Below are 12736 nucleotides of genomic sequence, written 5' to 3' on the forward strand. Positions count from 1 at the left end.
CAATATTTTCAGCGCAATTCTATGTGATCTGTGTGACAGACAAACCACAGTTTTAAATAGATGAATTTTTAGCGCTGTAATATGGAAAGGACCTGGCTGTATTCTGCAGTGCCAACAAGCAAATGGCGCAGAAAAGCGGTGTTCTCTGGATTGCTTTTTAAGCAAATAATCAGGGTTAAGATAAAAAAAAAAATTATTCCTGGCCCCTGATACCTGGGGCTATTTCTACAAATATCTGTGAAAGTACCAGCAGACAGAACTGTAATGAACCCTCTTGCTATGCGCACTGCAGTCTGCTATATACACTGCCTGCCTGCTTAGCACTGATATCTCTGCAGCTGGATTAGTCCTCAGAAGGACTGTTAGTTGAGATGGATATCTAGAGAATCCTGTAGAATAACTACACTAAATAATAAACAAGCAAATCTCTCCCTAGCTCACAGCACCTCTCCCTACACTGCCTCATTGCGGAGTAGACTGTGACGAGCTCGGCGGCGCTATATAGACCTGATGACGCTGTGCGGCCAGCCAATCACTGTAATGCCACAACCAACTTGGCTACGGCATTACAGTGCATGGCAGACAATCCCTGCATGTTGATTGGCACTCTAAAGAGTGCCAAACATGCAGGGAGGGGGCCCGAGCTCCCGCTGAGCAACCCCGGAAATACTCAGCGAGTGACGAGCATCTCGAGCAGTGAGATGCTCGGGTGAGCACCGAGCAGTAGCAAGCATGCTCACTCATCATTACTGGTGACCCTATGCTCATCACAGTCTACCCTTCAGACTGGCAGAGTAGGGAGAGGTGCTGCTGAGTGAGGGACAGAATTGGCGCTTTATTACTTAGGTATAGGTATTCCACAGCAAGATATATATCTATCTGAACTAACAGTCCTTCTAAGGACTAATACAGCTGCATATATTACTGGTGATACCAGGAGTTAGGCAGGCAGAGTTTGTGGACACTGTACACAGCAGAATAGGGTCCATTGCAAGTTACAGATATCCATAGGCCTAGATATCAGGGCTAATTTTTTTTTTGCTCTTAATCCTGATTATTTACTTAAAACGCACCTGTCAGCAGGATTGTGCTTAGTAAACCACATACACTGTCAGGTGGGCGTCGTTACACTGAGTAAAATGATACCTTTGTTGATAAAATCCATCCAGTTGTCCTTTCATAATCTTCATTTTCATGAAAACGCCATTTTGCTAGAGGAAAAAGAAATTTGCTTGCCGCAATATGGCTCCCGCCGCTCGCACTTGCACAGTAGCATTTCTCGGTTGACGAGAGAAGCTACTGCACATGCGTTGCACCATATTGCTGCACCCAAATTGTTTTTCAAAAAGCAAAATGGCGCCCGCGTGTGCGCAGTAGCATCTCTCGGCAAACGAGAGATGCTACTGCGCATGCGCTGGCGGCCATCTTGGGGAATGTAAATTTCAATGTGACACAGATATTACAAAGTCAGTATGTAAAATAGTAGGCAGGTCACTGAAAGCACAGTGACCTGTCACAAGGCACAGATAGGAATACACAAATACGTAATGAGAGCACCAGAGCACATGCATATCATTATGGCAGAAATGAAAATAAACATTACACAAGAACCACTGGATGGATTTCATCAAGAAAGGTATCATTTTACTCAGTATAACGGCGCCCACCTGACAGTGTATGTGGTTTACTAAGCACAATCCTGCTGACAGGTGGGCTTTAAAAAGCAATACAGTACACCATTTTACTGCTCCATTTGCTTGTTAGCAGAATACAGACAGATTTTTTTTATTTTATTCGCATTGCTGTATTGTGGAAGCAGAGAAACTTTTCCATCATCAGACGTGATCCCATATTACTGCGGTAATAATCCTGAAATTTTTGGGAGCGTGTCAAATATTATAGTCCATTTAAAGTCTGGCAGTTGTGTATTGTTCCAAACTATTCACACTTGGTCACTGACCAATACCATACTACAAGGCCAGTGGCTAAATCCTTGGTCATCAGGCATATCAGATATTTCTGCGGTACTAATCCAGAAATTTTTAGGGAAAGTGTCAGATATTGTACTCCATTTAAAGTATGTCAGTTGTGTGTTCAAACCTATTCACAGTTGGTCGCTGACCAATACCATTTCTGTGAACAATGTTGTCAGAGTATTACGCCACTTTCACGGACTGACAATAAAACACACAAAAACGAAGCAAAAATAGATTTTCCTGGAAGAAATGTTAAGAAACATTCTTTGCAGGGTCATGACTTGTATTTAAAGCAAAATAAATAAATTAAAAAAATATATATAAAAACACTGCAGGATCTTCAGTATAAAAACCAGACTCGAAAATGTAACCTCTTAATCCTTGCAAGCTTCAACACAATGTTCACAAGGTAGACAGCAGCGGTGGTCGGTCCTCTAGACAACGAGCAAACTCCTTCATGATGATAGAGGCCACCATCTCCTTAGCTTGCTGGTACTTTTCTGTGGAAATGAGCTTGTCTCCAACCAGCCAGGAGTATCCAGTGAATGGCACGTCATGGTTTGGTATTAGCACCCAGTACCAGAAACGAAGCCATGCACAATTTCCATATCTCAGGAATTTTATTTGGTAGACTGGCTGCCTAAACATTAGTTTCTCACAAAGGAGCTGAAGACACTGAGTGGCAGTAGGTGCAAGCTTCTCCAGCATGACTCCAGCTGTTTGTTAGATATCAGAGGGAGAACAGAATCGGGCTTGGCCAAGGTGCCAGTTTGCATCTTAAGTCTTATAGATTACTGGAGCAAGTCCACAGTAAAAAAGCAGCCATAGAGTGTTAGGGAACCTTCACACAGACTTTTCTTAGCCAGGGCTGCTTCTCGGTGAGAGTTGTATTTCACCACAACCATATTCTTTAGGTCAGTGAAAGGACTGGCATAGAGGGAAACCGTATCTACTCCGCCTGTCATTTCTCCCAGGAAGTCCTCTAATGCAGCTTGTTCCATAAGCAATGGCAGCCCGTCCAATATCAGCTCACACTTCTCGGTGCTTTGACGCACAAATATCTCTTTACGCCTTGAATTTCATGGCTACACAGTTGGGCAATGGCCTGATCTGCAATGCATTTTGAGAAATAATGTGCATAAGCAAAGCCATGGTTTAGGCCACTGACGGTCATCATTAAGCGAAACTCATACAGAATTCCCATAGACTGAAAGAGGGGTATCAATGCATCCTCATAGATCTCCTGAGAAATATTGCCAATAAAAATTTCAGAACCATGTGGAGGAGCTTCTCCAACCCAACCTGGAGGGGAGTCACCATATTTCCTTTGTCCATTTTCTTGTACCAGTGATACACTAGAGCTCCTCATCCATTCAATGAGTCCAGCTTTATTTTTGAGTTGAGCCATATCTGAGGCTCACAGGCTGCACTGGCTGCTCTCTTCTGCTCCATGGCTCCTCTCCTGCAGTGTCTGTGTCTCTTTGGATAAACCATGCTACCAAGCTGATGGTCTGCAGAGAGTCTGATCTTTGATTATCCTTGTAAAGTCTCTTTCAATTCTCTGTCTCTAATCTCCTGCTATAGAGGCATATGTTCCTAAAATAGTTCAATTGTCCTTTGAAGTACACATCCACAGGTCAAGGATTAGGGAGGGTATTATTCCACAGTGCTCGGGTCTCATTGTTTGAGCCTTTAATCAATTTACATAGTTGGTATAGCAGGGGGCTCTTGTGAATAAACATCTAGCTGGCTTTAGTATAATATGCAATTAGCATAGTAACAACCATCATTGTTTAGGAACCAAGAGAAGACAACAATCAGGGTTATACAAATACTGGTCTGTCCTTCTTGACCCACCACAGAAATACACATACATTCACAAGTCAACACAAACACAATAGTGTATTTCTCTTGGCTTAACAAATCTAACCGTCTGGCTGATTAAGATTATAATCTTTTTCGTCACAGTAGTGGAGGGCCACAGTTAAAAATGAATTTTCTGTAATTAAGGAGTGGGGCTCCTAGACTGGTAATGTCCATGCACTAAGTGCATGGGCTGAAAAACATTGACCCCTGGGGGGTATACATATATATTATATATGAAGCTAGAGGTAAGCCTCTAAAAATAGTTCTTACACGCATCATAAACACCCTTAAAAACATTATGTGGGCGTTGCATGATGGTCACCCTGGTGATATGGTGGTGGAAGATGAGGAGAAGGAGAAGGAGGAGGGCGACATAAAATAGAAAAAATCCTGAGGCATATATATTACCCATGTCTGGGTATGAAGGGGTGCATGGGAATAGACCCCCCCAAAAAATAACCACTGGATTTGAGTTTATGTTCGATGCTATCATCTGGTGGATTTGAGAAGTCTGGCCCAATCCAGCCCTTGTTCATTTTGATAAGAGTCAGCCTGTCAGCATTTTCAGTTGAGAGGCGGATGCGACTATCAGTTATAATGCCCCCGGTGGCACTAAAAACCATCGACTATCAGTTATAATGCCCCCGGTGGCACTAAAAACCATCTCTGACAAAACGCTAGCAGCCATGACCTCCAAGGCGTACAGAGACAGTTGATGCATGTGTCCAGCTTGGATACCCAACTGTTGTAAGGCACAGAGAGGAATCATGAAGTACCCTGGTACGGTTGCCAAGGTAGTCCTTCCAAAACTTTTCTCTCCTTTTCAAAGTACCCCGTGTATCAGGGCCTGGGCGCTGGGAGGGTCTGAGAAAACTGTCCTAGACCTTTGACAGCGTTCCCCTGCCTCTGCCACATCTGGTTTGTGTCTCCCTTGCCTATACCCCTTGGCTGTCCAATGAACTGTCTGTGACCTCTGCCGCCAGCGTTGTCAGATGGGAATTTTTTTTTTAGAATTCTTCTACAAGGGTCTGAACTGAATATCTCCAAAAATGAACTCCTTCTGTTTCCTCTCTCTACTAACCTACCTATACATGACTTTTACTAACCTACCTATACCTGACTTTGCAATTTCCTTTAGGTTGTGCCACCATAACTCCCACTCAGCACGTCTGAGTCAGCACTCAGCTGTCTTGTAGTCATGTTTGACACACAACTTTCTTTATCCCCCATGGGAAATCACTCACTCGCTCATGTCACCTGCACCTTAGAAACATCTCCAAAATCCAACCTTTTCTCACCTCTGATACTGCAAAAACTTTTACTGTCACTCTTATTCACTACTGCAACTCTCTTCTAATCAGTCTCCCTGTAAACAATCTCTCTCCTCTCCAATCCATTCTGAATGCAGCAACCAGGGTCGTATATCTATCAAGCTGCTTCACCAACGCCTCTACCCTGTGCCAGTCATTGCACTGGATACCCATTCATTACAGAATACAACACAAACGTATCTCTCTCACCCACCAAGCTCTCCATAGTTTTGCACGCCCTATATCGCATCCCTCATTTCTGTCCATCACCCCTCCCGTGCCCTCTGTTCTGCAACTGATCTTAGACTAACATTCCCCTTAATCCGAACCTCACACCTCTGTTTCCAAGACTTCTCTCATGCCGCGCCAGTAATGCCCAAAATGTGTACAATGCGAGGGTCACGGTAAAGGCAGCGGAACATAAAGGCAGCCATGTGTGCCAGACTGCCAACAGCCAAGACTTCCCTGTCCTCACCAAGAGGACGACTGTCCATGTTTTTCTCCTCTTCCTCCTCATTATCACCCAATCCACGTTGAGAGGAGATGAGGCTTGGCTCTGTAGCATCACCCTGTATAGTTCCTTGTCCATCTCATTGTGCTCCGGCTGCAATGCCTCCTCTTTAATTGTGAGCAGCGAGCCTTTTCAGAAGAAGTGAAGCTGGATGGTGATGCTAATTATGGTGTCATCACCGCTCACCATATTGGTGGAGTCCTCAAAGTTTTGGAGGATGGCACAGATGTCAGACATCCATGTACACTCATCAGCTCCTATTTGCGGAGGCTGACCTGAATTTAGACGGGCGTGTTGAAGCTGGTACTCAACAACTGCCCTCTGCTGCTCACAAATCATTCCAAACATCTGCAACATTGATTTCCAACATGTGGTGACATCGCACACCAGTCGGTGAGCTGGAAGCTGCAAACGCTGCTGAAGCATGGTGAGGGTGGCAGAAGCTGTAGGTGACTTTTGGAAATGGGTACACACATGGCGTACTTTCACAAGCAGCTTAGGCAGATCCGGGTAGGTTTTGAGAAACCGCTGAACCACTAGCACATGGGCCAGGCATGGTATGTGTGCAAGCTTGCCTAGCTTCAGAGCTGCCACCTGGTTCCAGCCATTGTCACACATGACCATGCCTGAATGTAGGTTTAGCGGTGAGAGCCACAGATCTGCCTTCTCTGTTACAGCTTTCAACAACTCTGCAGCGGTGTGCGGTTTGCCACCTAAGCATACAGTACTGCTCATTGTTATTGGCACCCATGAAGTTTAAGTATATAATCTGGAATATCTCCTGAAAAAAATGAATCAAGTGATGGAGATGGAGGCTGAAGAGGAGGAGGTGCAGGAGCTGTAGAATGTGGGGCGAATCCTCTGAGTCGGGAGGACGTGTTCCGTCCCAGGGTCCGACTGTGTCCCGGCTTCCACAATATTAACCCAGTGTGCCATCAGTGAGATGTACTATCCCTGGCCACAAGCACTTGTCCAGGTGTTTGTGGTTAGGTGGTCCTTCCCAGTAACTGCGTTGGTGAGGGCACAGGAAATGTTCTGGGACACGTGCTTGTGTAAGGTGGGGACGCCACACTGGGAAAAATAGAGGTGGCTGGGGACCGAGTACCGAGGGACAGCTGCTACCATGAGGTTGCGGAAAGCTTCTGCCTCCACGAGCCTAAAAGGCAAAATTTCTAGTGCAAGCAGTCGAGAAATGTGACAGTTTAGTATTGCGGCCTGTGGGTGGGTGGCTGCGTATTTGTGCGTGCGTTCCAAGGACTGGGGTCGGAGGAATCTTCGCCTGCATCATGGACAGAGGCTTGGTGTGTACATACAACAGGGGAAGAGGCAGTGGTGTCACCCACAGACACTGTTTCTGGACCATGGTGTTCGGCCCATCAACTTCATTGTCCACCACCTCGTCTTACACTTATGTACCCTGGTCCTCCTCCTGACTTTCTGTCCATTGTGTCTCATAATCATCCACCTCTTGCGACAGTAATTGCACTTTCCCACCGTCACCTTCGGGTGACCATGGCTGCTCAAATATTTGAGTATCGCTACATGCGATCTTCTGTTTCTATCTAGATAGAATATTATCTGCAGCAACTCCCATCTCCTATCTCAGTAATGGGAAAGTCTGTCATCACTGAATACAGATTTTACCTCCGAATTGAGAATTTTGATAATGACTGATCAGTACGGGTGGAGAAAGAAGCCGATTTCTCTGATATATTACAAAGTTGCTTATTTTCATGTGTACTATTGATTTATTAAATAAAAATTAAAACGACTGTTATGCTTTAACAGCATATGAGAACGTTATCTTTAGAATATGGGAATGCCCAGCTAATTTCAAAATGTGTTGGGTGGATAGTCTCCTAACCCCTGACCCTCAAGTATCGCAGTAGTTAAATTTCGTTTTCCTTGTGTTAAGTTTCTGTTATATGTATTTTGTGTTTTCCTTCCCTCGTCTCAGCCAGAAGTATTGGGAACATGATACCAGCACTCCTCTAGCAGTTTTCTCATGGCATGATATTCAGTCATGATGTCTTCTCTGTCCAGAGAGTCTTTTATGCTCATCTGTTCCAAGTGTATGTACTCTCAGGCTGTAATAATATGACTTCTGTTTTGTATATGTAACCACTTACTGTAATTGATTGCATATCTTGTTCTAGCTTATTGAGTTTTCTGTTTTGCAACATGTTAAATAAAATAAATTAAACAAAAAGCCTGAATTAAACAGTCCTTCATTTTCTGATAATAGATTACATTTAAAAAGGATACTCTGTCTATTCTATCTATATACATTTTGGAGGTAGTGACTGCCTCTATATTTGTCTCAGCACTCCTCCCATCAGTCTATATGTGTTTTTAATTAGCACTGGATCCTTCCAGCCCTTTCAATTTATAGTCTTTTAGCCAGAGTTACCAAATTAATTTTTTTTTTTTCTGGATATCTTATCAAGAAATCATGGACAGACAATACTTTTTACGGACACATTGGAAAACCATAATAAATCATAATGATTATAAGTGTCGATAGCCCATAATTCTGATATGAAGACATTGGCTGCATTCAATAGAAATGGTAAAATGATGACAATTGCTCTCTATCATTGTAACAAGTAGCATATATTACACATATGTGAGTGACATCAACAGGTGGATATAGCAGAAGAAAGGTGTATAGATATCCGGGCTCCTCCGTATGAAAAGATGATCATGTGATCAAAGGGTTAATGGAAATATTTTTTATTAATAAACTACATTCATACGCGTTTCACGGACGTCCTGTCCGCTTCCTCAGTGAGTAGCTGATCTCTATTTCTACATATGTGAGTGAGAAATATACATACATATGTAATTGTACATACCACCAAAGTAGGATCCGTCAGCGAGTTTGGTCTCTTTACTGCCTTTGCTCAAGATACTGACCACACCATGCTGTATAAAGAACATCTTCTTACCAACTGTACCCTCTCGAATAAGGTAATCTCCTGGTTGAAACACCTCAAAACGTAGTTTTGTAAGCATTGAAGTCACAAAATTAGGATCAGCATTGGCAAAGAGAGGCATAGAGGCCACAAGCTTACGGCAGTTAAAATTGATGATCTCCTATTGAAAGAGAACAAAGTACGAGTCAATGAAACTATGATATACTCCATGATAATTTCTGAAACAAAAATGAATAGGACACTTTTTGCTGGTACTGAAAATTAAGCTAATTCATGTTAACATCTGAGATGAATGTAAAACTCCTGTATACACTTGAAAAGGTGTTACCGCAGCATCTTAGGTGTATATTATCAGGAACAATTTAACCCAACTATGCATGATAACATGTATTATCGCTATAATTTGCTACATTCAGCAACTTGTCTTTTATAAGTAAGCAATATACTGCTATACTATATTTTTACATGCAAAATAAAATGCTGGCAATATTTTTGAAATAGGCAGAAGTTTTATAGCATCTTTACTGCCTGACGGGTTTCTACAATGTCAGAAGTTTCTCGCTGTAGGACCACTGCACCTTTCACTTACAGGAGCACATTTGCTGTCTCCCATGGGAAGCTGTACATGTCTGGCTATGTACCCATGATGCAGAAATGCTCCGGATTTTTCCTGAGCGTTTCTGCATCTACCTTGCAGAAAAAACGCATTCGGATTTTACATGCGTTTTCCTGCCAGGGACATGTGGAAATGAAGCGTTCTTCACATGCATTTCCGCATGCGGGTTGACAAGCGCTTTCCAAGCGATTTTAGCATCACTTGGAAAGTGCTTGTCAACTTGGTCACACTATATAAATCCATGCAACCTTCTTAACTCCAGAAGGTAAGTATATATTTATTTTTTTATTTTATTCTTTTTTTTTTACTGGTACTATGGTACCCGAGTCCGGAGGAGAGTCTTCTCTTCTCTAGACCTGGGTACCATCCGCACATTAGAACGCATGGAATGCGCATCTACATATACAGTGATGCGTAATCCATGCGGTCTAATGCAAGTCAATGGCGGCGAAAACGCAGCACTTCCGCAAAATAATTGGTAGTGCTGCGTTTTTTTGCCGCAAGGATAATCCGCAGCGGAAATTTCTGCATCATGTGCACAGCACATACGGATTATCATTGGCGACCATGGCAGGCCTTCTACCATGCGTTTTTTAAGCATTTCTGCAGCGTTTTTGCCGCTGCGGAAACGCTTAAAAAACGCATCGTGGGCACACAGCCTCTCTCCTCATCTTTTATTAGGACAAGGTTAAAAATACGCACAAACAAAACCATATTTTTAGGCTATGCTTGCACAATATTTTTTTGTAGTATATTTATTGGCGCACTTGTTCCCTATTAGTAGCTTTTTTAAATAGGCCGGCAATCACTCGACGAATGAGCAAAATGTTTGTGTATTGGGTTTCTCTGTATAAAATGCAGGCATAAAGATCATGTATAAAACTGTATGGAGACGTATTAACAATTGTTCTGTTATCATCACTGTTTCGTTGGCTTGTGTAAACAGGCCAGCAAATGACTGACACTCGGTAGTAGTTTAATGTTCTGGATCCGCCTCTCTAAATGGGCCACAATCCTGGATGAATATCGTGTTCATTTATCTTTGTCCCCATAATACAGCAGGTTGACCAGCATTGATATACAGCAGGTGAAATAAGTATTGAACACGTCACCAATTTTCAAAGTAAATATATTTCCAAAGGTGCTATTGACATGAAATTCTCACCAGATGTTAGTAACAACCCATCCAATCTACACAGGCAAAGAAATCAAACCATAGATGTTCATAAATTGTTATGTGTAATAATAAGAAATGACATAGGGAAAAAATATTGAACATGCTTACTGAAATGTATTTAATACTTGTACAAAAGCCTTTGTTGGTGATGACAGCTTCAAGATGATTCCTGTATAGAGAAACTAGTAGATCAGGGGTCTGAAACATGGGACCTTTGGAGCTAGAACAATTTATTGTAGCTTGTAGCCAGGGGTGGCAGAGGGGCATATTTCCCCCCAGCATTTGCTCAATGTCGCACAAATGGCTACTGCTTTATTGCCGGGACCAGCAATGTGTCTTTGAAAGTGTCTCGTGCTGGCCAGGCTGTGTCACAGAATGGTAGACACTGAGGAGCAGCTATCTATGCATGTGTGCTGAATGATATCAGGCAGCATGCCTGGATATGCCTGGTTATACTCACCAGAGAGGATCTGCAAGCAACAGGGCCAGATGAGAGACAAACCACATGGAAGGAGGTAAGCACTGTTTAGCTGGCTATGGAGCTATCATACTGCACATAGCAGGATGTGTTGTCATCATACTTTATATAGGGGAGCTGTGGGGGTCATAATAATATATATAGGAGAGCTGTGGGGGCCAAAATACCTTGCATAGAGAAACTAGGGGGCCATCATACTGTTTATAGGGAAGCTGTGGGGCATCATACATATGCAGGGGCCTGTGCGGACATCATACTGTTTATAGGAGGATGTGTGGCCATCATGTGGTATATAGGGGACTATGTGGCCATCATACTGTCAGCTGACAGACATTAAGATTCCAAACTTTGATCATATGAAAGTGGTCAGTAAAAAAAGCACATAATGTTTTGGATTTGAAAATAAAATTTGTCGGATGATGTATTATTGTATTGTTTCTAAATAATATAGGCATTGCGACGCCTAAATATGTTTTTTTTTCGCGGTTTGTTGTGGTCATGGTACACTAGGCATTTCAATGCAACACCATTTACGTATATAGGAGGTACACAAAGCGAACTTTAGCTATGCAACTACTGTCAAGGCTAAAGTCGCCGTGTAGCCCCAGCTTATGTATAACAATGTGGCCAGCTCCCTAGTTGGATTTTTCAAAGTGTCCATGGATCCCATTTTAGTATTTTACTTTGAGACACCTAATATAGATCAAAGCATTAGGAAGGACTAGAGAAAGCTCAATAATTGTGAAGGAAATGTGATTTAGACAATAGTACAGGGAAGAGTCCTTTACAATTAGAGTAGTCAACCTATGTCATGCCCTGCTCCAAAAAGGACAGACGTGTTGGGAGAAACTATGTTTCCATTTAAGAAAGGGCTAGATGTTTATCTAATAACAAATGAGATTGAGGGTTATAATACAACCTGACAACTATTGATGAAAAGTGTCATATTGTGCTTACATCATACTTCTTTCAAGACAATGTCAAAATAATATCGCAACAGCTTACATATTGCTGGCAAAACATATTCATATAATACTATCATAGAGTGCCAATATAACACTAATATCTAATGACCAAATAATTTTCAGTTTCCAAACAAAATTCAAAACAATTTAATTTGCCAGTTCTGATACGATTGTCTAGATTTGTTCTGATAGGCCTAATAATATACAATAATGGAGCTGAGCTTTAGTCAAAGCTCACTGCTATAGTATTTTTCTGGTTCAGCAGAAGGATTACAGAAAGTCTTCTGAGAATATGATAATAAGTCTCTTAAGTTCACAACTCTTTTATTTACACCACATTTGTCATTTAAGACTTGTGTGTAAATGTATCATACAGAGTTCTAATACATCATATGTGTTAACATATCTCACCTCCCTCAGAGGTTCACTCAACTCGCCAAGAATACTTTCTTCATCAAACATTTTTCCTTGGTAGCGATGTTCGTAGTAGTCGTGGATCCGCTGACGCATATCTGCTGGGAGCTTGTGAAATGACATGTACTGTTCTACTTGTTTGTACTGAAAATAAAGGGAAAATACATGTATTGAGCATACTAGGTCAGAGATGCCACGTTTAAGAGATTTCAAAATTCATCAGTAATATTTGAATATATGCAAAGGCACAGCATGATGGCGCCATTCCAATGAGTGGCTCATACTTATTTCAGGTAGTTCCTGATGAAAACAAGAAGAGAAAATACAATGTTTTTAAATATGTTAAGAAGATGCTAGGTCATATGTTGAACTTGATGGGCTTGTGTCTTCTTTCAATCTTAAAACCATAAGATATCATCGACATTATCCATAGCTATGTAAGAAAAGGTAGTTGTTTCTAGCGTCTCGTAAAAACTTGACTTAATAA

At 42.0% G+C, this 12736-nt stretch overlaps 1 protein-coding gene across 1 annotated transcript in view; it reads right to left on the reverse strand.

Moving 5' to 3' along the window:
• The window catches only part of HCN4 (hyperpolarization activated cyclic nucleotide gated potassium channel 4), a 273787-nt gene that overhangs the window by 22907 nt on the left and 238144 nt on the right, over nucleotides 1-12736 (reverse strand). The window contains exons 5-6 of the mRNA XM_073652761.1: nucleotides 12247-12393; nucleotides 8519-8759 (exon numbers count right to left, since the gene is read on the reverse strand). Coding sequence (XP_073508862.1) covers nucleotides 8519-8759; nucleotides 12247-12393 — 388 coding nt within the window. The remainder of the gene's footprint in view (nucleotides 1-8518; nucleotides 8760-12246; nucleotides 12394-12736) is intronic.

This window comes from Phyllobates terribilis, unplaced genomic scaffold (assembly GCF_046119375.1).
Source record: "Phyllobates terribilis strain yellow unplaced genomic scaffold, ASM4611937v1 Scaffold_11__3_contigs__length_659146591, whole genome shotgun sequence".
Lineage (NCBI taxonomy): Eukaryota > Metazoa > Chordata > Amphibia > Anura > Dendrobatidae > Phyllobates > Phyllobates terribilis.